We start from the raw sequence: 20529 nt of genomic DNA on the forward strand, positions 1-20529 counted from the left end.
CAGATCCTGACCCAAGAGAAAAACCAAACACGCTCACACCATAAACTGTGTGCAAATGAAACATGACTGAGCAATGCAAGAAATCAATCCCAAATGCATTATGTTAAATGAAAGTAGCCAAACTCAAAAGACTGTGTAGCATATGATCAATTATATGGAATTCTAAAGAGGCAAAGCTATGGAGAAAGCAGATTGATGACCACCAGGGCAGAGGGGAATTTTTGAGGGTGATGGAAGTGTTCCTCCCCCTCTCCCCTCTCCTCCCTCCCTCCCTCTCTCTCTCTCTCTCTCCCCTCCACGAGGCTCAGCAAGCACTCCACCACTGCCCAGTGCCCCAGTCCTGTTTTATATCTTGACTGAGATTGTGATTGACTGCTACATTTGCCAACTCAGAATCATACTTTAAAAATGATAAAACGAAGAAAATGATAAATATTACCAAATGTAAATGAGGACTCAATAAACTTGCCTCAATAAATCAAGGATCAACACGTCACCTAATTCAGGAATGGCACAGAATAGTCCTCAGGCCAAAATGAGCTCAGGCCCAGAATGTAACAGAAGTTGTTCTAGGAAGCAGATTTAAGCACCACAGGGAGACAGTATGCCTAAACTCAGGGCAGAGATGTTACAGTAAGGACTCAAGGGCCCAAACCCAAACAGCTATGCTCTAGCCCGTCACAGGACAGGCCGGCCAACCGGCAATCTAATCAGTTCTTCACAGTTTAGCCTTTGTCCAGAGGAATAACATTGCTTTTAATTTTAGGCACAAGTTATTGAAATGCCAGGCTGCTATACTGTGAAAAATCCTTGTTCTCATTAAAATTATGTGCTGTTCTTACTCCTCCAAAGCTGTTGCCCCAACAGACAACACAATGCTCTCTGATCCCAGCCTTTTCTAAACACCAAGTGGCAGTGGCAGTGCCAGCAACCTTCCCTCAAGCCTCAGAAACACCAACAGGGAGGCCAGCTCCCCCCACGAACAGTCACACCCAAGAACATGGACGGGCAAGTGCCCAGATGACGTGGCACTTCACGTCGTGCTACTGTCCTCAGTTCTCCCTTGCACTCCACATCCACTAGAACTTTTCAAAGAATTAAAGAATTCTGGTTTAAAATTGTGACATACTGGCAGGGTCCTATGAGGCCCAAAGAACTTTCCACACAAGAGGGGTTGGGGTGAAGTCTCAGAGAACGGAGCCTTGGGAGTCTCTCCGGTAGTCAGTCCTGCCCAGGGAGACCATAGGACAGGTACTTTACAGACTGCCCACCCAATGAACAGGCCACTCAGCAGGGAGGGTCAGGACCAATTTTCTTTGACATAGTTGTAAAACAAGCTTCTTATATGCTAGTAAGAAAAGCTTCTCATCTGCCAGGCATGGTGGCTGACACCTATAATCCCAGTAGCTCGGGAGGCTGAGGCAGGAGGACTCTGAGTTCAAGGCCAGCCTCAGCAAAAGTGAGGCACTAAGCAACTAAGTGAGACCCTGTCTCTAAATAAAATACAAACAGGGCTAGGGATGTGGCTCAGTGGTGGAGTGCCCCTGAGTTCAATCTCCCGTACCAAAATAAATACATAAAAATAAAAAGAGAGAAAAAAAGCTTCATATCTGAAAAACCTTGAAACTACTTCAGGTAGCAGAGATAGGAAGATAACTGCAATTTTGTACATCAGTAAAAATTCACAAGTTATATGGGAATATGTAAGGTAATAAATTTAAGATTAAAAAAATCCAAGCTTCATATCTGAAATGAAACTATACGGGCTTTATTATTGCAATAGCCTCACAAAAGAACTCATAAGCCTGCTCACTGAAAACATAAACCAGGCTGCAGCACTAAATCAAAAGTGTCAAGAGCACTGAGGAAGAAAAACACTCTGTAACACAAGTAGCCCAAACGTGACTGGAATTTCCTGTGCATCCTGGTCACCACCCCCAAGGGCCTGAGTGAGATCTGGACTGTGTGGAGCTCAGGAGAGCAGGAAGATCAAGGGGTGAGTCAGTCTCCGAAGCCTCACAAGGATGTGTCTAGGACCACACTGGGAGCAGGAGCCCCCAGGATGACAATTCCTGAGCATGCTCCCTTCCCCATTCCCAGCCTCTGCCTCCAAATCTGAGAACAGTGAAGCCCATGGTGAGCTATATCCAAGTAGCAGTGCTAAATTTCCAAGTCTGATAATGGAAACAGGTAAACTGTATTTAATTAAAATGCCTACAGAGATAGGTGGCTTTTCCAAGGTTTTCAGAGACTGCAAGGAGGAGAACAGCAAGTCTAAGTGCCCAGCTCACACAGCAGGGCAACAACCACAGGACAGGCAGAAGCTGTGGCACCACTCTAAGAAGCAGGAGCACGATGGATTGCTGGATGTTGACAGACTGTGCTGGAGGGCTACAGTCCTGAGGACCCCCAGAGAAGGAAGGCTCCACAGACTGTAGGAGGCTGGCTTTAGAAGAGCCACCAACTTATTTCCCAAACTGTTTCTATCTTTCTTAGGACAATTTAATTGCTTACCAGTTTTGCTTCAAGTCCAAATACCGAATGTTGACCCCTTCTTTAATAGCTTCATAGTCACTTTCAGATCCCTAAGTGGAAATATCAAAAACATAAGCTTCCCAAGCACCAGAAGCACTCCTTTTCCCTCTGTGCCCCCAGCACCTAATAAAGCAGCTCACAGCTGCTGCGTGAGTGGTGCATACACCTGGAAACTGATGCAGCAAGTGACTGGTGAGCACCCACCATGGGGACACAAATACCTCACTACGCTTGTAACATCCAACTGTGTTCAAAGGGGAGCGAAGGGGGGAGCTGGTATAACCATGGGCATGAAGTGTCATCCTACCCAGATAGCATCGGTGACGTTCTCCTTCAGGGCTCGGTGCACATCCCAGCTGTGTGCCTGCTTTTCTGATGACTCATCCAACTCCCATTTACTGATATTTGAGCTGGTGAGGCTGTAGAAGCTGGAGCTTCCACTGTCCCAGAGAACACCTGCAAGCTGCACAGAGGGAAAGAAGTCACGCTTCCTAACGGCCCAATGAGACCTCAGACCCCATGTGCAGGATGGCTGAGCAATCAGTGCTCACGATGGATTGAGGAGGGAGGGCTGACTGAAACCCAGCAAGAGCAATGTCGGGGCACAGGCCAGGAGAGCAGAGTGGGGTGTGGAAGTACAGGGTCCTTCAGGAAGATGTCCTCTTCAACTATAAAATAAAACTGAAAAATAGCAACATATAGCAAAGTCCTGGAGGTGGGTCAGCAGCTCTGGTAAGCAGAGCAGATGTAATGGCTTCTGAACCCAGAGCCATGAGGGGACCAATAGCAAGGAGGAAGGCAAGGCTACACATGGCTGTGCAGCTGCAAAAGCACAGTCATGATCATCAAGCCGTGTGTGAGGTTTACCTGGGTGTCCAGGGTGATTCTAAATGGGGCGGGCAGGGCCTTCAGAAATACACTGGCCTGGCCCAGCAGCTTGGGCAAAGCTTGCCAAGTGCAGGGGCTTAAAGTCAGCACCAGGAAAGAAGGAATGGAAGGGGACCCAGAGGGGAGCATTTGATTTACCCCAACACAGACAGAGGCTAGGAAAGCACCAGGGTTCTGGGTGGTCACTCAAGAAGTGATGATGCCTTTAGCAGAATAGTCGAGAGACGAGCTCTGTACACTTGGTCCAGGGCAAAGAAGGAACCTGGTAAATTTGTTTTCAGACATGTTCTGCTTTACAGTAGAACACTCAAGAAACTAAGCATGGTAGTGGACACTGGGAGCCTGCGGAAGGAGATTCCCTAGCTCAAGGTCAGCCTGGGCAATTTAGCAAGACTCTGTCTCAAAATAAAAAATAGAAAGGGATGGATAGGTAGCTCCATGGTACAGCACCAGGTTCCATCCCCAGTGTTTGGGGGAAAAAAGGAAACTCAAGGAAGCAGGAGAGAAAAGCAACCAGCAAGAAGAGAACTCGGGGGGTGGGCGCACAGCAGATGCTGGCAGGGGAGCCACCACAGACTCTGCAGCCTCGGCACAGCCCCTAGCTCTGTCGCTCAGTGGCACAATAAGGAGGCCCTCTACTCACAGGCTGTCATAATGATGGCATGACATGATAGAGCCTTGGCAGAGAACGACACTGCATAGCGTCAGCTCCCACCTCCCCTTCCCCAGCTATGCACAGGTACAGACTTCCAAAAGGGTCAGAGCATCAGTCAAGAGAGAGAGGATACTTGCGGTAATTTTAAAACGTCAACTCAATCCTTATGAAACACATTTTAAATTTACAAACTAGTTTAAAATCATATGGAGGCAAAACCAACTTCGTAAGAAACTTTCAGCTAAGAAATGAGCTTCCAAAACAGACATTTTATAAACTTACCATGAGATCACTACTAGCAGACAAAATTCCAAAAAGGGAGGAAACCCTCCGACCAATCCCTGAAAGCACGCCTTGCCCCTGTGGCAAGAGGTGCTGATGGATCTTCCCCGAGCTTTCAGGTATCAACCGAATTAGCTGGCTTCCTGCAGAGGACAAGATGAAGCTTCCTCCCTGTGAGCAAACAGAGAGATTACATAAGCGTCACCATTAAGAGGAAGAGAACAAAAAATACTTGGAGCCAAGTAAGGTGGCGAAGACTGTAAACCCAGCTACTCTAGAGGCTGAGGAAGGAGGATGGCAAGCTCCAGGGCAGCCTTAGCAATTAGTGAGACCCTGTCTCAAAATGAAAACTGAAAAGAGCTGGAGATGTGGTTCAGTGGTAGAACACTTGTCTACCATGAATGAGGCCCTGGGTTCAATCCCCTGGACCACCAAAATAAACAACAACAAAAAAACCTCTTTGATGCAGAGAAAAAATCATCCTCACCTTAAACAAATTTAAAAGAACGAGTAAAAGCACAACATTATTTTATTGACATAATTAAGAATCTGTTCAATACGATGACATGATTATCTTGGTGGTACTAGGGACTGAACCCATGCTAGGTGAGCGTTCTACCAATAGTTACACCTCCAGCCCTTCTGACCAACATTACGAATTCTACACAGAAAAACTTTTGCAGCAGAAAAACAGTTAATTCTTTTTAAATTTGATTTTTAAGTAATAGGTTCACCATAATGCAAGTTAAACAAGTCAAGCGTTGGTCATCAGTAGTCATTCTTTACATCGTTCAGATCATAAAACACTTCTAAAAGATGTGAACACTACTCACCACCACCCAACACCAGCCCCTCAGAACTCCCGGAGGGGTCTCGCTCCACCAAGTGTGCAGTGGCAGACTCCCACTCTTTCTTCCTCGTCCCCTATGGGTCCTGCCCCTACTGTGCGTCTGCTCAGGAGCCATAGTCCCAGCTCACAGCTCTCCCCAGTCATAAAGCAACACTCAACTCACACCTTGACTGCTGTGAGGAACCTGCAGATCTTGTCCCCTCCCAAGTCCACGCATGTTTCTGTGTAGGAGTCCTCCCCCGCGAGACTTGGCCAGTAGCGGATGGACCCTTCTCTAGTGGCAACCATGACAGCAACGGCCTGGAAACAAAGCCACAACAGTCAGCAAGGAGGCCTCACAGGCAGAGTCTGATGATGCTGAGGAAGTCAGAGCAAGGACTCTTTATCTTAAAACTGCTTTTAAAGTGAATGAGCAGTAAAACTGCCTTTCCTTTGTTAGAACGATTCTAACACTTACGTAGGTTTGCCTAGCTAGCCACAGTAAGGATCCAGAAAGTCCCACCACCCCCAAAGTGGCAGCACCTTCCCACCCTAACCCCTGGCAACCCAATTCTGCTGCTGCAGCGAGAACATGACATGAAATCACAGAGAAGGACGCTGACTGCTCCTCAGTCTCCCGCCTCAGGCACACTGGGTCACTGTAGGCATTGCCGGCTCAATATGCTGTGTTGAGAAGCACTCCACCATGGAGGTACCCCTTCAGCTGCCCTGCCACCCACTAACGGACATCACAAAGGAAGCAGCTGTGCCACCTGTGTGGTATTCCTCCCTGACCTCAGTTTTCACTTCTCCAGGGTGAAAAGCCAGGAATGGAACTGCTGGGTCTACAGTACAAGCCTTGACCCGTGAGAAAGGGAAGCCACGAGGCTGTCCCACCCCACCCCACTCCACACCCTGTGAGCAAGTGCAAAGAGCAGAGCCCCTGGGTCACCAGGTCCTTGCCAGCACCTGCAGGCCAGCTCTGTAAGTTCCAGCCATCTCTGGGGTGAGTGGTAGTTCATTGCTGTTTCTCTAAGGTGAAGCTGTTAAATGCCTTGTGTGCTTACCTGTCCCCTACATCCTGCCTGGAAAGTTTCATTGTAGACCTGTGCTGCCTGTTTGGTTTTCTCCCCAGTGACCCTTGTTAAACTGCGCTGTTTCTTATCCAGCTTTGAGATCTCTTTTTATATTCTGGACATAATTTCTTTCTTGGATATGTGACCTACGAATATTATCTCCCTGTCTGTAGCTTGTCTCTTCATTTTCTTATCTTAAGCAAAGTTTTAACTTTGATCTTATTTTAATTTTAATATTAATTTTCCCAATTTTTTACTTTAAAGGATCATGATTCGAAGATTTCTAAAAACTGTGCCCAATCTCAGATCATGACAATTTATCTTCTTTCTTTTTCTAAAAATGTTTTCTACTTTATATTTAGATCTATGATCCATTTCAAGTTAATCTTCATGCAACTCGTTTTTTAAAATTACAGATTGCCAATTGTTCCAACACTATTTACTGAGTCACCTTCACTGAAGTACTTCTGCATTTGTTAGAGACCAGTGCAGTCCTCGAGTGGGTCTGGAAGGTGCCCTCTGTCCTACTCTACACCGTGGGTTTGAAAGGCACTCTTCACCCTGCTCTATACACCCCCGTCTACCTTTTTGTCAGTGCCACAGTCTTATTTCTGTACGTTACAGTAATGTCTTAAATTTGGATTGGATGTTTCCTCATTCAGAATGCCCTCATTTCAATAAGCATTTAAGTCACCTACCTGAATGGAATGTGCTTCACCTGAGGGAACGGAGAAGGACAGGGCCACCAGGTCAGCACTCCAGTGGAAATCGCTAGGTGGCAGCTGGAGTTCTTTGCAAACAGATAACTGGAGACCACACACAAACAGAAAGTCTTTTGCATGAAACCCAAGTCTTTGAATGTGCAAATGATTTCTCTATTTCCTTTCTCTGCATATTGCATATTCTGATTTGTTGCTAGAAAACAACATCTACAAATATTCTGTCCTTTTGTAGCTCTTTTTGACCAGGCTACAGGAATTTAACAACATTCACAGAATTGGGACAACTTAAGATTTAGGCTGAACCTTGAATACCAGTGCGGTTCTAAATCAGACCTGTGGACAAGAGTCCTCGGGTGAAAAGAAGCTTCCTATGCACCTTTCCCAAGCTTGTGCGATTTGCTCGACATTGAAAATTAGCTTGACCAGAGCTGGGGTGTGGCTCAGTGGTAGAGCGCTTGCTTAGTGCATGCGAGGCCCTGGGTTCAATCTTCGGCACCACATAAAAATGAATAAATAAATAAAATAAAGATTAAAAAGAAAATTTGCTTGACCAAAAAGTAACTAAACCAAGTTGCCTTGACAATGCCTCTTTGACTCTGAGCCAAGTATCAAAGCCCCCGCTGCCTCAGAACCATCCCTGGGACCTCCCCATCATGTACACTCCTCATCACAAGCGCCGTCTTCTAGGCAGCAGCATGGAGGCCAGTACACACGTGGTAAGGAGGGGTGGCAGAGACACTACACAGGAAGAGGCTGCTGACGGTGAGCCACCACCACACCAGACACTGATCACACTGTCGGGGCACACTCTGAAAGCCACCTAGCAAGGGTATCACTTTTCCTATTTTATTAAGTAGTAGATTGAACAAAATACTGTTGTCTCTTCTTAAAAATAAGCACTCTCAGCTCATTAGCTGATGTGGGTAGCGTAACCTCAGACTTCACTAAGCAGAGGGACTGACATCATGTTTTGTTTTGTTTAATATTTATTTTTTAGTTTTAAGTTGGACACAATACCTTTGTTTTATTTATTTTTATGTGGTGCTGAGGGTGGAACCCAGGGCTTCACACATGCTTGGGGAGCGCTCTACCACTGAGCCACACCCCAGCCCTGGCATCATTTTTAACTTCAATGTCTCTGATTTTATGAAAGTAAATAATGTGACTCTGCTTAAAATTAGTGCACAAATGTGCTGTGCTGACAGTGCTCCTGTGGACACAGGAACCGTTCCACAGACCACTGACTTTCCCAAGAAGTGTGGTAAGCATCCACCCCACAGAGCAACATGCACAAGAAGTGCAAGGAATTGTGCACCCAGGGAAGGCATGAAAGATGGGAAACCTAGCAGCTAAGGGGACACACTAGAACAGCTGGAGCCCCACTCCCAGAAAAAGGCTAAAAGCACACAAGGCTGTGCTGAGGCTGGAGCATCCTGAGCCAGCTGCAGAGCCGAGAGAACACTGGGAATTGGAGGAACAAAGTGGAGGAAGGCCCAGCGACCTGTGAGAAGCTTACTCTTTACTAAGACGACAGTAACAACTTGAGGTCATGTTCACTTTATTTGGTTAGGATGGGTCTTTGGGGAGGGAATAAAATTACAGACTTCAATTAAAAAATTACTGAGAGAACACTTTGTTCCCAGGACACAAATGTGATGTGCACTCAGCATTTCGTACACAAATCCCTTAAGCCCACGTAGGCACAGACAACCATCCTCCACCAACTCTGAAGAACTAGGGTAGAAACAAAGAACCCACCAGTACTCCCCTTTACCTTGGTGACAGGTGACAGAGTAATCTTCCAAACAAGCAGTTTCTCTTTGCTAACTAGGCAAGCCCAGCCACCTTCATTTATGTGAACAGATAGCTGGTCGTCAACTGTGGAGAAACAAGGATGCAATCAACCTTAAATCCCAAATGAGGAAAGCTGATCAACATTCCCTGTGCCACAATGGCCACAGCCACTGCCACGTTTCACAAAATCAACTGACAACAGGAACACACAGGAGATCAACTGACAACCAGGAATGCTCCTGCATATTCAAGAATCACTGACTTCTAAGCAAGAGATCTTTTAACTTTGATATTTGCCTTTAGAAATACATAAAGGCAGTAACTGCATTTTGGGCCTAGGTTTATGATTTTTGTTATAAGTAAATATCCCTACTTTCTATTAGAAATATTTAGCTGAATTCATAATTTAACTGAAAAGCAACACATTTATTATTTAATAACCCCCCTCATTAACTATGAAAAGCATTTCAAGGAAAAAAAAATCACATTCCTTCAAAAGAATATGCCTTTCAAATCAGAGCCCCTGGAAGTAGGATGCAGGCCCCACCACATGGAGCCAAGGGTATTCCCCACAGACAGGACAAACCTGTGGCGCCTTCCGCACAAGTGCCAGGCCTCCACAAAGGGACTGACGGCCCTGGAAATGGCACTGGTTTGAACTCTGATCTTTGAGTTAAGGTGGGGGAACCTGAGGCACCCACAACTTACAAGCTAAAATGTCGGGGCATGCCCAGGCTGTGCTGGGACTCTGCTGAACTGGAGCTTCTGCCTGCTCAGGAAGCCCTTGTCATCAACACACTCTAAGCTCCAGGCTCGTGGTGGCAAGCCTCCATGGCCTGACTCAACACTGGCCCTGGGCATCATCCACAGGAGAAGCCTGGAGTTTACACCTCTCAGTGTACACATGCCCATTTCCAGGACCGGCTCCTCTGAATGCCTAGATTTGAGGCCAGTGTTGTTTGTTATCAACAGGTTGGTAGAATGGACAAGCAGTGTGTTCAAAGATTTAAATGCAATGCAAGCTGAGGATTTTCAGGGGAAAAGAAAAGCATATTTAAAGCAGAGCAACATATAACAGAGGTTAGTAATCCCTTCATTTAGAATGGGGTAATATATATAATAATATATATAACATATTTCAATACCAGGGCTTGAAACCAGGGGTGCTTAAAAACTGAGTCACATCTCCAGCCCTTTTTATTTTAAGACAGGGTCTCACTAAGTTGTTGAGAGTTTCACTAAGTTGCTGAGCCTGGCCTCAAATGTGTGGTCCTCCTGCCTCAGCCTCCCAAGTCACTGGGATGACAGATATGTGCCACCATGCTCAGCAAGAATGGAGTACTGAAAACTCTAATGCTATTCACAGTAAGTGATACACAAAGTTACTTATGCTGTAATGTATTCTGATACCGTGATTCTCTTCTATTTTTTTTTTTTGTTGTTGTTTTTAATGCTAGCTGTGAACCACTAAACTGATTTCAGAAACAAGCTGCAATATGAAAAACACTTTCAGAAAAGCCAGAGTTAAGGGGTCCATAAACAACTTAGGTACGTACAGAGAGCACTCTAAACTGCACGTCCCACTCTGCTGGAGACTGAACCCCGGAACACTCTACCATTGAGCTACATCCCCTGCCCTGTTATTTTTCACTTTGAGACAGGGTTCCATTAAGGTGCCCAGGCTGGCCTCAACCTTGACATCTTTCTGCCTCAATCTACCAAATTGCTAGGTTTATGGGCATGTACCACCATGCCTAGCCCAATTCCTCACTCTTTAATGTTGCTCTTCCAACTTTGTGTTGACTACATCTTCTGAACTTCTACAATGAATCTCAGCCAACAGAACCTTCTGAGATCACGCTACACTGGTAATTCCATGCCATTGTACACACAGCTTCTGGGACACCACAAAGGACCCAGAAATGGAGTGTGACCTGAACTCACTGCACTAATTTTGGGAGCTGCTTTTTAAAGCTAAATTCCATATATCTCATCAGTTTTTTTTAATGGGACTGAATTCTGCACAGTACTTGAAACCATTGGACTTAAATATGACAGTGTCAGAATGATGCCCTCTGTTTCTCGAATACATTGTGTGTCTGGACTGAAGCAAAGAACACTCTGCCCTCCTGCAGGTCCATCCACACAAGAGGCCTGCTTCGCTCCCAGATGTTGACAGGTGAGTGGAGGGAAACACCTACCCTCTGCCAGGGTCAGGGCCTCCATGACCTTAATAGGGAGAGATGATCCAAATGTCTTCACATCGTAGTTCACAGACTCAGTTACGGAGTGGTGCGGGAATGCTCGTGTAGGTGTTCCTCTAAAGAGAAGAGACCACATTACTTCACTTATCACTTACAACTTTTTGCTACCCTGGTGTTTATATATGTATTTACGTGATGAAAGGATCTTGATTAATAAGGAGGTGAGCTTATACACTGGCACATGCATACTGTGTGAGTAAATTCATTCAAAAAAGGGCTGACAGGATTTAGGGAACCCTGGCTCAACCAGTAATGCTCAGTAATTACTGTGAGAGCAACATGCCCCCAACAAGGGGCCAGAGAAGTCACTGTAAGAGCAACACAACCCCATTCCTGTGATGTTCCCTCTTGGCTTCTACTCACTGAATACCTAGAACTTTTCAAATAAGATGAAATACCAAACATAAATTGTTGAACATTTACATTTATCAGTTTAGGCTTCTTATTACAAAGAAATTAAAAACTGAGTCTGTTAGTACTGTGTCCTATCACAATGAAAAACCGTGTATATAGAAGCTATAAAATGTATGCTCATAAAATGCTGGTGTATGATGAAATTACTCCTGGGCTCTCACTAGCAATTACAGTTACTAAGTACTAAAAATGCTACTTTCTATATAATACTTAAAATAATAAAAGGAACAACTCTACATGCAAGGGAAGCACATGTTTGTAAACTTAAAGCTTAAGTGAAGCTCTGAGGTATGACCTGAGGTGTGTCCTTTCTGTTTTGATGGGGAGTGGCTGATTGTTGAAGAAGAGAGGGGTGCGCAGGACAGAAATGGGTGGGTGAGAAGAGCATAGGAAGCCCTGGACCTCCTCTCTGGTGTGTGGTCATTGTTGGTTGAGATGAGATGATCGATCTCTCAGGTATGATGAGTGTGAATACTAGCAGTGCACGGAGGCAAAGCAGAATTTGGTCTCCTCTATTAAACCAATGAAATTTTCTTACACTATTGATCTGAGAATGGGAAAGGTTTAGGAAACATATAGTTTCATTCAAGACAATTTGTATTTCATGTTGTCTTCTATTGGGTCTTTGCTTATTAACAAAGGGGAGTCTTCTTAATATTTTAAATGAACTAAGTTTTTGCTCACAACTATATAACCTTTTGTACTTGCCTTTAAAATAATTTATTGTCACTGACTAAACAGATGACTAAGATATTTGTTTTAAGCCTTTTGACATTTTTGACACTCTTTCCAAACTCTAAATTAGATCTTTTTGACCTTGAATTAACTTTCGGATTTTCTAGTTGTGTCTCAAGAAAGCCATAAAAAAGATGTGTTTCTCATCTTGTAAGACAGATGATGCTGGCATGGTAGCACACCTTTCTAATCCCAGCAATTTGGAGGGCTGAAGCAGGAGGATCATAAGTTTGAGATCAGAGTGAACAATTTAGCAAGACCCTATCAAAAAAATTTTTTTAAAGGGTTGTAGATGTAGTTCAGTGGTAGAACACCCATAGGGTTTATCCCAAGTACCGTGAAGAAAAAAAAAAAGATTAATTAGGCTTTTTTTTTGGCAGCGGGGTAGGGTTGGGGGGTACCAGGGATTGAACCAAGGGGCTCTTAGCCACATCCCCAACCTCCTATTTTTTAAAAAAAATTTTTTTAAGAGACAGGGTCTTGCTGAGTTGCTTAGGGCCTCACTGAGTTGCTGAGACTGGCTTTGAATTTGTGATCCTCCTGCCTCAGCCTCCAGAGCTGCTGGGATTATAGGTGTGCACAACTGCACCCAGCTTATTAGGCTTATGTAATGTTAAGTTATATGAGAATCACTGTCGAATAATAAATGATGCTCAATCTTCAAGATATACTTAAGGGATATTGGATACCAACAATGGCGGGGGACAGGAGCTTTACCAGATTGAACAGAGCAGAGTCGGGGGAAGGAAGGGGAGATGGAAATGGAAAAGAGTAGATGACTGTTTTCATACATAAATACACAACCAATATAACTCCACATCATGTACAACCACAAGAATGCAAAGTTATATTCCATGTATGTATGTCAAAATACACTCTACTTTAATCATTCAGGTATAACTACAAAGAACAAAAATAAAAAATTTATACTTAAGGATAGTTACTGATATGACTATTTCAAAAACTGTATGAGTCCTTGAAATCCAGCATGCCATCAGTCACAACTGTGGTCATGTTAAAGTGTTCCAGGCCAAGGAAGTATATTTCCTGGCTGGTTGCTGGCTATAGTGATTCTCATCAGATTTTAACCACATCTATTCTAAGTCTCTGCTACCCATAGGCAGAGATGTTGATTCTGCTGCAAAGCACTGGGCATCAGCCACAGTCAAAAACTGCTTCTTCTTCAAGCAGAGTCATAAAAAGGACTCTGATAGCATTTACATCATATCACAGAACTGGGTAAGAAGTTCCAGAATCTTACTGAAGAAAGAGATGATCCCAAGTTCAAGTAGAACAAGAATTACTTTTTCTGCCTACTTTCCTGCTACTTCTGCCAACTCGATCCCTTAAAATTTTGGAAAACTATTCAAGAATTTTCTTATTTTTACGGCAAAATAATTATTTATATAAGTTCAGTAAAAATCTGCTCTTTATGGGAGGATATACTGGAAATACTGGCTCTATCACTAAGTCCATGGGGTATCCCATTTGAGGGTATACACAGAAGTGTACCTTGGTGTGGTACACCTAACCCCGAGGTTAGCCAAGTCCAATCAGACTCCTTACCAAAAGTTCCAGCAGAGCAAACTTAAAAGTGTCTATGTGGTCAATCACAAAAATCCTTAGAGACCTGACGTAAACAGTCTGGCCAAGTCTGATGAGACCGATTGGTCCCACACCTGCAGTGGGAATGGGGTGACTGTAGAAAGAAAAATCATTTTTTGGAGAAAAACTCCAGTACACTTGTTATCAGATCAGTCCTGTTCACTGTTTTCAAGTTTTTATTATCTGTCTGTAAACTGTACAAGATTCTGAATTTTCTAGGTTCCTCCAATCCATGGAATCATGGAATCACTAAGAACAAAATTCCTGTTCTTGAAGCCTTGTAAACTAAAGCTGGAAAGCTTCAAGGGATAAATTTCATGTCTGACATGAGTTCACCAAGCCACAAAACCATAACCAGAGACATTCAAAGGCAAACCAGATAAGAAGTTGATGACTTCATGCTGTGGACAGCTTTTCCCAAGACATGGGAACAAGACTTCCCACAATAATGAAGTGCTGATCTCTTCTGACTTTTCCTTGCTTATGCCTACCTCATTCACTTGGCAGAATAATCCTGTAACTAGAATTTCATTCAGTGGCTACTGTGGTAAGGTGATAGCATGACAAGTTCACCCCAAATCTATACATGCCTTAAGAGACTTTAGTCTACCTAGCAGGTAACTTTATCAGCACCTTTAAGTATCTCTGAAAATTGTACTAGTGGTTCCTTTATAGTTAGACTTCTAGACCCACTTGTTCTCATTCTCTGCTTTAATTTAAGTTGGTCATGGAATGCTAGATAAAAGAATTTTTGCTACCAACTCGCTAAACAAGGAGGAATCTGTGCAGTCAGGAACACTTCTTGTTGCACATGGATGAATACATCAGATATAGTAGATTCAGTTACAAAGAAAGCAAAGAAGGAAGGAATTGAACAGTTAAAATGACTCATCTGGCTCATTCTGTGATCTAGTTGACTTTAGTTGGTTTGGTTCATGTGGACCCTAGTAAGAAGCATATTTCACATTTTTGGTATTATCTTCCAGTCCTAACAGCAGTCTTCCTGGTACACTACCTTCTCTCCGTTTGCATGCAGCCATCCATCAAATGTCAAATGGTCTCTCTTCAGCCAGAATGACAAAAAACCTGAAGGAACTGTTGATCACAGGGACGTGGTAACCTACGAATGATGTCGAAAAACTGGACACCAGAATAATGTAACAAAGTAGCGTCACACCCTTAGTGTTGGTCCCACTCTCACCTAAGTGAGATCCTGACCAAACGGTGGGAATTGTTAAACAAAAATGATGGAAAGCCGCCGTTTTGTACTGAGCTCCTGCACCAGGCCCCAAAGACCAGACCACACCGACATGGAGTCGCACAAGTCAAATGCCACATCATTAAGCTGAAGCTTTAAGGGCAGGAAGATCCCCAAACCCATGAGTTTTTCCTGAGAACGAGATTCGAATCTGAGTATTTAAAGAAATCCCCTTTCCTTTAACGCTCAAAAGAGTAACCTGATGATAACCCGTCAACCTTTCCCATTGCGCTGCTTCCTTCTTTCCGCCTTAAGAGACCCACTATTGTGCTACTGTAGGCTCCCTTCCTATGTTGCAGAATGGAGGCTGCGCGGGCTCACGAATCGCAAATAAAAGTCAATCAGAACTGCAACTAAATTTGTTGCGCTTTTGTCTTCTGACACACGAAAAGTGCAAACCGAGGACTCAAGAGACAACCAAAGCGGAGCTGAAACAACGGCAAGAGCGAGACAGGCCACCTCCCAGGCGCCGCTACTCACCGTGAGCTGAGCGAGCTCCGCCGGCCTACAGGAGAGAAGGGCCCAGGGGTGCCGGCCCCAGAGCCCAGGGACAGGCCCCTCCTGCTCGTCGCACGGGGCGTGGAGCCCGGCCCGACTCCGGCCAGCGGGCCCCTTCGGGACCCGGGACCCGGGGTCCGCAGTGAAGGGACGGCAGGGAACATGACCGCAGAACACAGCGATGACCGAGACACAAATAGAGACGAGCACTGTTCTCCCGCGTCCAGAGCTTGAAAGCCCCAGCGCCGGAAGGCGCGCGGCGATGACGTCAAACGCTGCGGGCGTGGTCGGAGGGGCCGGAAGGCGCGTAAAAATCACATCATCACTAAGCCCAGGGCGTGATCGGAGCGGGGCCGAAAGGCGCGTAGAAAGTACGTAAAACGTTGCGCCGAGGCGCTGGGCGTGGTCGGAGCGGGTTGGATGAGTGGTGATGACGCTAAGCGATCCTAGTGCTGCAGCGCGAATCGTGGGCAGGTTCTCTGTCCTGGTCTCGCTCCCTTCGGCCCTCCACATGCCGGCAGGTGCACTGGGGCAGGCCTCCGCTACTCTCTGCGGCGGACTCTGGTGGCTGATCACCGCCCACAGGTTGTTGAGCTGCTTTGATCTGACTGGCCGGCTTTGCCACGCCTGTCCATCCACCATTACCCCCTCACCTTCCGAGAACTTGAAACACTCTGCCCTTCACGTTTCTGTTCCGGGGTTGCCTGCCCTCCTACCTTGACCCACCAGCCCCTTCTTTCAGTGCTGCGTCACAGGGAAACCTGAATGTCCCTTTATGCTCTTGTATACAGACGGGTATTTTTATTCGGCATAATAGTTTTATGTTCATAGCTAACTCGCAAGTAGCTACGTTCAAGTGTTTTGACAGAAGATATTTGACTTTGATACATTCGTCACACCCAACAGATATTTAGTAGATGTTCATCATGCCTTTGTTGAAATAAGGGAATGACTTAATGTCGCGAGGAGGCAAAATTGCAACGTATGCAGTTAAGGGGAGAAATAAAGTATGTCCAAGCGCTTCTTCCCCTTTCAATGCTTTATTCACTCAAATTAATATAATTTCACTCTATAGTTCTTAATCAAGAAAACGACAATTCCTAATGCTAAGCACTGTAATAGACAGAAACAATTCACAGCAAACAATTCTACATTAATTCTAAGCCCTACAAAACACACTTAATCATGATAGGCTAATGACAGACACTTCCTCTGCATGCTAAGTTCAAAAGTCTTAAGCCTTAGGCTTTATGTCCAGCAGATGCACACTCACTCAGACCACAGTGATCAGGTCCGGAACCAAGGCAGATTTTTCCTGGCATGGAGTGGATGGCCATTCAGGAGAAAGGAGAGAAAGGATCAGTAGGGAGAAGTTGCAGCTCTCATCATCAAGGTCCAGATGAGGCGGTAGAGTTTGAGGGCAATGAGGATCACACAAAGGCTCAGGAAATGATGACAAGTGATGGGATATCAGGTCCTCATCAGGCTCTCCAGCTCGAATGCATGCTTGTTTCAACTGGCTTGAATCCCTGTTCATTTGCTCTATAATTATTTATACTAAATTTGGGGGGTGGGGTTTGACCCCCCCCTTTCAATCCTTATCAGCTACCACCATATCTCAAGGACATCATTTAACCTGGGGTCAGAAACTTTGGGTCTGGTGGTCTCCACCTTGATCTTCTTGGTTTCCTCTTATCAGGCAAGGACAGCCTGCCAGGGGCTTCACTCTGTTTATCAGGGTGAGGGGAAGTAACTTGTTTGTGGCCATAGTGGAGGGCTCTTGGGTGTGCCTGGTGAAATTGCAGGTTTCAAACTGGAGTTTTTAAAATGGAGTTGCTTAGGCTCAGGCCTAAGGCCATCCTAACACTTAAGTAAATTGGTTTTGGGGAGATAATAGCCCCAAAACCATCTGTGCAGTGTGGCACCTGGCCTCACCTTGTTCTACTTTCTCCCTCCTGAGTTTCCCTCCTGGCTTTGCAGCTTGCTTTCAAGTATTTCTTCTTTCTCTGGGTCTTACTAGGAAACATTGAAAATATGCTAAGAGGTTTTAGGTTCTCTTGCAACATACCTATGGAAGGTGACAGTGATTTGCTTGACCCTATTTCACCCATCATTTCACCACATTTATGTGTGTCAAAACGTGCTGCACACCTTAAATATACACAATAAAGAACAGTTTGTGCAGTGATGGGGTTCAGGACACACTACCTAAAATATGTCACCTTGGCACTTAAGAAGACAGCAAGCGCTGGGCGCAGTGGCCATGCCTGTAATCCCTGCTTGGGATGCTGTGGCAGGAGGATTGCCAAGTTCAGGACCAGCCTCAGCAACTAGGCAAGGCCCCAATCAACTTAGCAAGACTCTGTCTCACCACAAAAAATAAAAAGGACCGAGGATGTGGCTCAGTGGTTAAGCACCTCTGAGTTCAGTTCCCAGTACCAAAAAGAGAAGACATCAAGCAAGAGAAGGACAGTCACTCTGACCTGCCCTTATCCCTGAGGCAGGTCATAGGACCCTCTTGTAAGAGGTGCCCTCCTGTACTTGGAGGAAAGGATCATCCATATCCCTGAAGACAGGGACACAAGGAAGACCCTGTACCAAGAGGCCTTGTCTAGAACCCCTGTAGTCCCCACTGTATTGCGTGCCTTTGCCCAGCATGCTCATCAAAACCAAGCATCAGAATGCATGATGGGGCTGGGGTTGTGGCTCAGTGGTAGAAAGCTTGCCAGGCAGCTGTGAGGCACTGGGTTTGATTCTCAGCACCACATATAAATAAAACAAAGGTCCATTGACAACTAAAAAAAAAAAAAAAAAAAAACCAAACGAATGAGTTCCCATGTCTTTGGATCATTTCCTAAGGCTCCCAGATCACAGAAATTTTGCATTAAATAAAAGTGTATGCTTTCCTCTTATAAATCTGTCTTTTGTTATAGGGGCCTCAGCCATGAACCTAGAATGGGAAGAAAACATGCGTCTTTTCCTCCACGTGTAGTCTTCGCCACTTTTGTTAAGAAAATATGCCTCACTGGTTCAGACAGCTCTGTGTGAGGGCCCAGCCTCAGGTCCCATGCAGATGTGCCTCGTCTCTGTGACCTTGCAGTGAAGACCAAACATTGATTTATGTGGTACTGATCACTGCAGTCAGCAGCCGGAAGCAGCCAGAACTGTTGCCTGCAGGTTGGGTAGAACTGTCAGGTCCCATTCTCAGCAGGCTGGTAACAGATGCTGGAATGGAAAGGCAGGAAATCATCCACACCCAGACACTTCCAGGCATTCACCTGAGACCCTCAACAGATTGTAATGACACCAAATGGCTGAATTTCAGCACAGAAGTCCTTCCAGAAGTGCAGAACACATATTTTTCGCTCAGTATGGGGTCAGCAGACTTCTCATCCAGCCTTCGGGCCTAGGGGTCTCACAGCCACTCCCCTCTGCATTGTAGGGAAAAGCAGCCATGGATTTTCCTACATGGACAAGTATGGCTGTGTTCCAACAAGACTCTACTTACTGCCACTGAAATTTGAATTTCTCATATGTTTAATGTATTTTGAAATATTATTCTTTTGATTTTTTTCAACCATTCAAAACTAAAAAACATCCTTAGCTTGCAGTCCATAAATACATAGGTAGCCAAGTAGCTTGCTGACCGCTGCACTAGCTTTGTGAGGTATGTGCAGGCAGAGGATCTAATCAAGTGGATGCTCAGGGTTTGTTAAGCAAACTCCACAATGCCTCAGGTTCAGAAGAACACCCCAAAGGAATACTGATAGTGTAGTTTTCATACATCTTTCATTTATTTATTTAACTGTTTTATAACATTTATATTTGTTTTTATTTTTTTTATCAGCTTGGCATTTTTATGGAACAAAAAGATTTCCCCAAATGGAGTCCTGCTTTATAAGGAGTGTACTTCCAGGGGTTTGGCCTATTTTATGATGGTCTAAATTGTGATTATTTCCTGGGAACCTGCAGGGTCCAAGGTCAGGGGAGACCCTGCCCACAGAGATGAGCCCCAGAGGTCATACAACAATATGCAAACTCAGCAGGATGAGACTCTAACACACCTGTCAAATCTCAGGTGACATTCCTTTTCTTTTCTGCTTATTTTCTAAACTGGTCCCATGTCCTCCAGGGGTTCTGCAAGGAGGTGAGAGGCAAGGTGTCCAACAGCTTCCATGCACACACCACCAGCTCCTGCTGCTTTCTGCCATCACCCTTTCCCACTCTGCTGGAGGCTACACACAGTGGCGATGCTGCTGCATTAATTTACAGCCTGCCATACTCATTTCCTGACCTGGAAAGTGGGACAATAGGTATTGGTGTCACCTGCAGGACTGCCAGAGCATCAATTCTGGTGCAGTGCAAACACCCTGGGGGTGGGGTAGGGGATGATGTGGTACCAAGGCAAGGGCTGGTCACACCTCTGTGTGACAGGTGGCTGTTCTCATACTAGGTTTGCCTGCCCTGCCCTGCTAGGCTGGAGACCTCTGAGGGCAGAGCTGCTGACCCTGTCCTCACTGTGTCCACAAGTCCTGGTGGGGCACAGGACACTCCCTGATCTGAAGCAACTAGACAAAATATTTATAAGTAGCACAGAAGTGATGACAGTCTTCAGTAAGGAAGGAAGGAATGGAATTATATGTATTTTCAATTCTCATTATGACTTGCTTTTCTGTATTTGTTATATTTTTATTTATTCCTGAATCTCTATAGCAAATTCTAGTAAGAAACCTAATATGGTGGGGCTGAGGTTGTGGCTCAGTGGTAGAGCACATGGCTAGCATGCATGAGGCACTGGGTTTGATTCTCAACACCACATACAAATAAATAAAAAAGGTCCTTCAACAATTAAAAAATATTAAAAAAAGAAACCTAATATGGTATAAAGTTGTGCAAGTGACAGACACAGATAAAGTTCACTATACATTTTAATATATGATATAAAGTATTACTTAAAGACATGAACAAGATACG

At 44.9% G+C, this 20529-nt stretch overlaps 1 protein-coding gene across 1 annotated transcript in view; it reads right to left on the reverse strand.

Moving 5' to 3' along the window:
- Positions 1-15791, reverse strand: part of Nup133 (nucleoporin 133) — a 45874-nt gene extending 30083 nt beyond the window's left edge. The window contains exons 1-8 of the mRNA XM_076831390.1: positions 15538-15791; positions 10983-11101; positions 8762-8865; positions 6964-7071; positions 5376-5510; positions 4361-4531; positions 2843-2998; positions 2515-2585 (exon numbers count right to left, since the gene is read on the reverse strand). Of these exons, the coding sequence (XP_076687505.1) occupies positions 2515-2585; positions 2843-2998; positions 4361-4531; positions 5376-5510; positions 6964-7071; positions 8762-8865; positions 10983-11101; positions 15538-15719 (1046 nt within the window). The 5' untranslated portion in view covers positions 15720-15791. The remainder of the gene's footprint in view (positions 1-2514; positions 2586-2842; positions 2999-4360; positions 4532-5375; positions 5511-6963; positions 7072-8761; positions 8866-10982; positions 11102-15537) is intronic.
- Between the last annotated feature and the right edge of the window lie 4738 nt (positions 15792-20529).

Source organism: Callospermophilus lateralis, chromosome 13 (assembly GCF_048772815.1).
Source record: "Callospermophilus lateralis isolate mCalLat2 chromosome 13, mCalLat2.hap1, whole genome shotgun sequence".
Lineage (NCBI taxonomy): Eukaryota > Metazoa > Chordata > Mammalia > Rodentia > Sciuridae > Callospermophilus > Callospermophilus lateralis.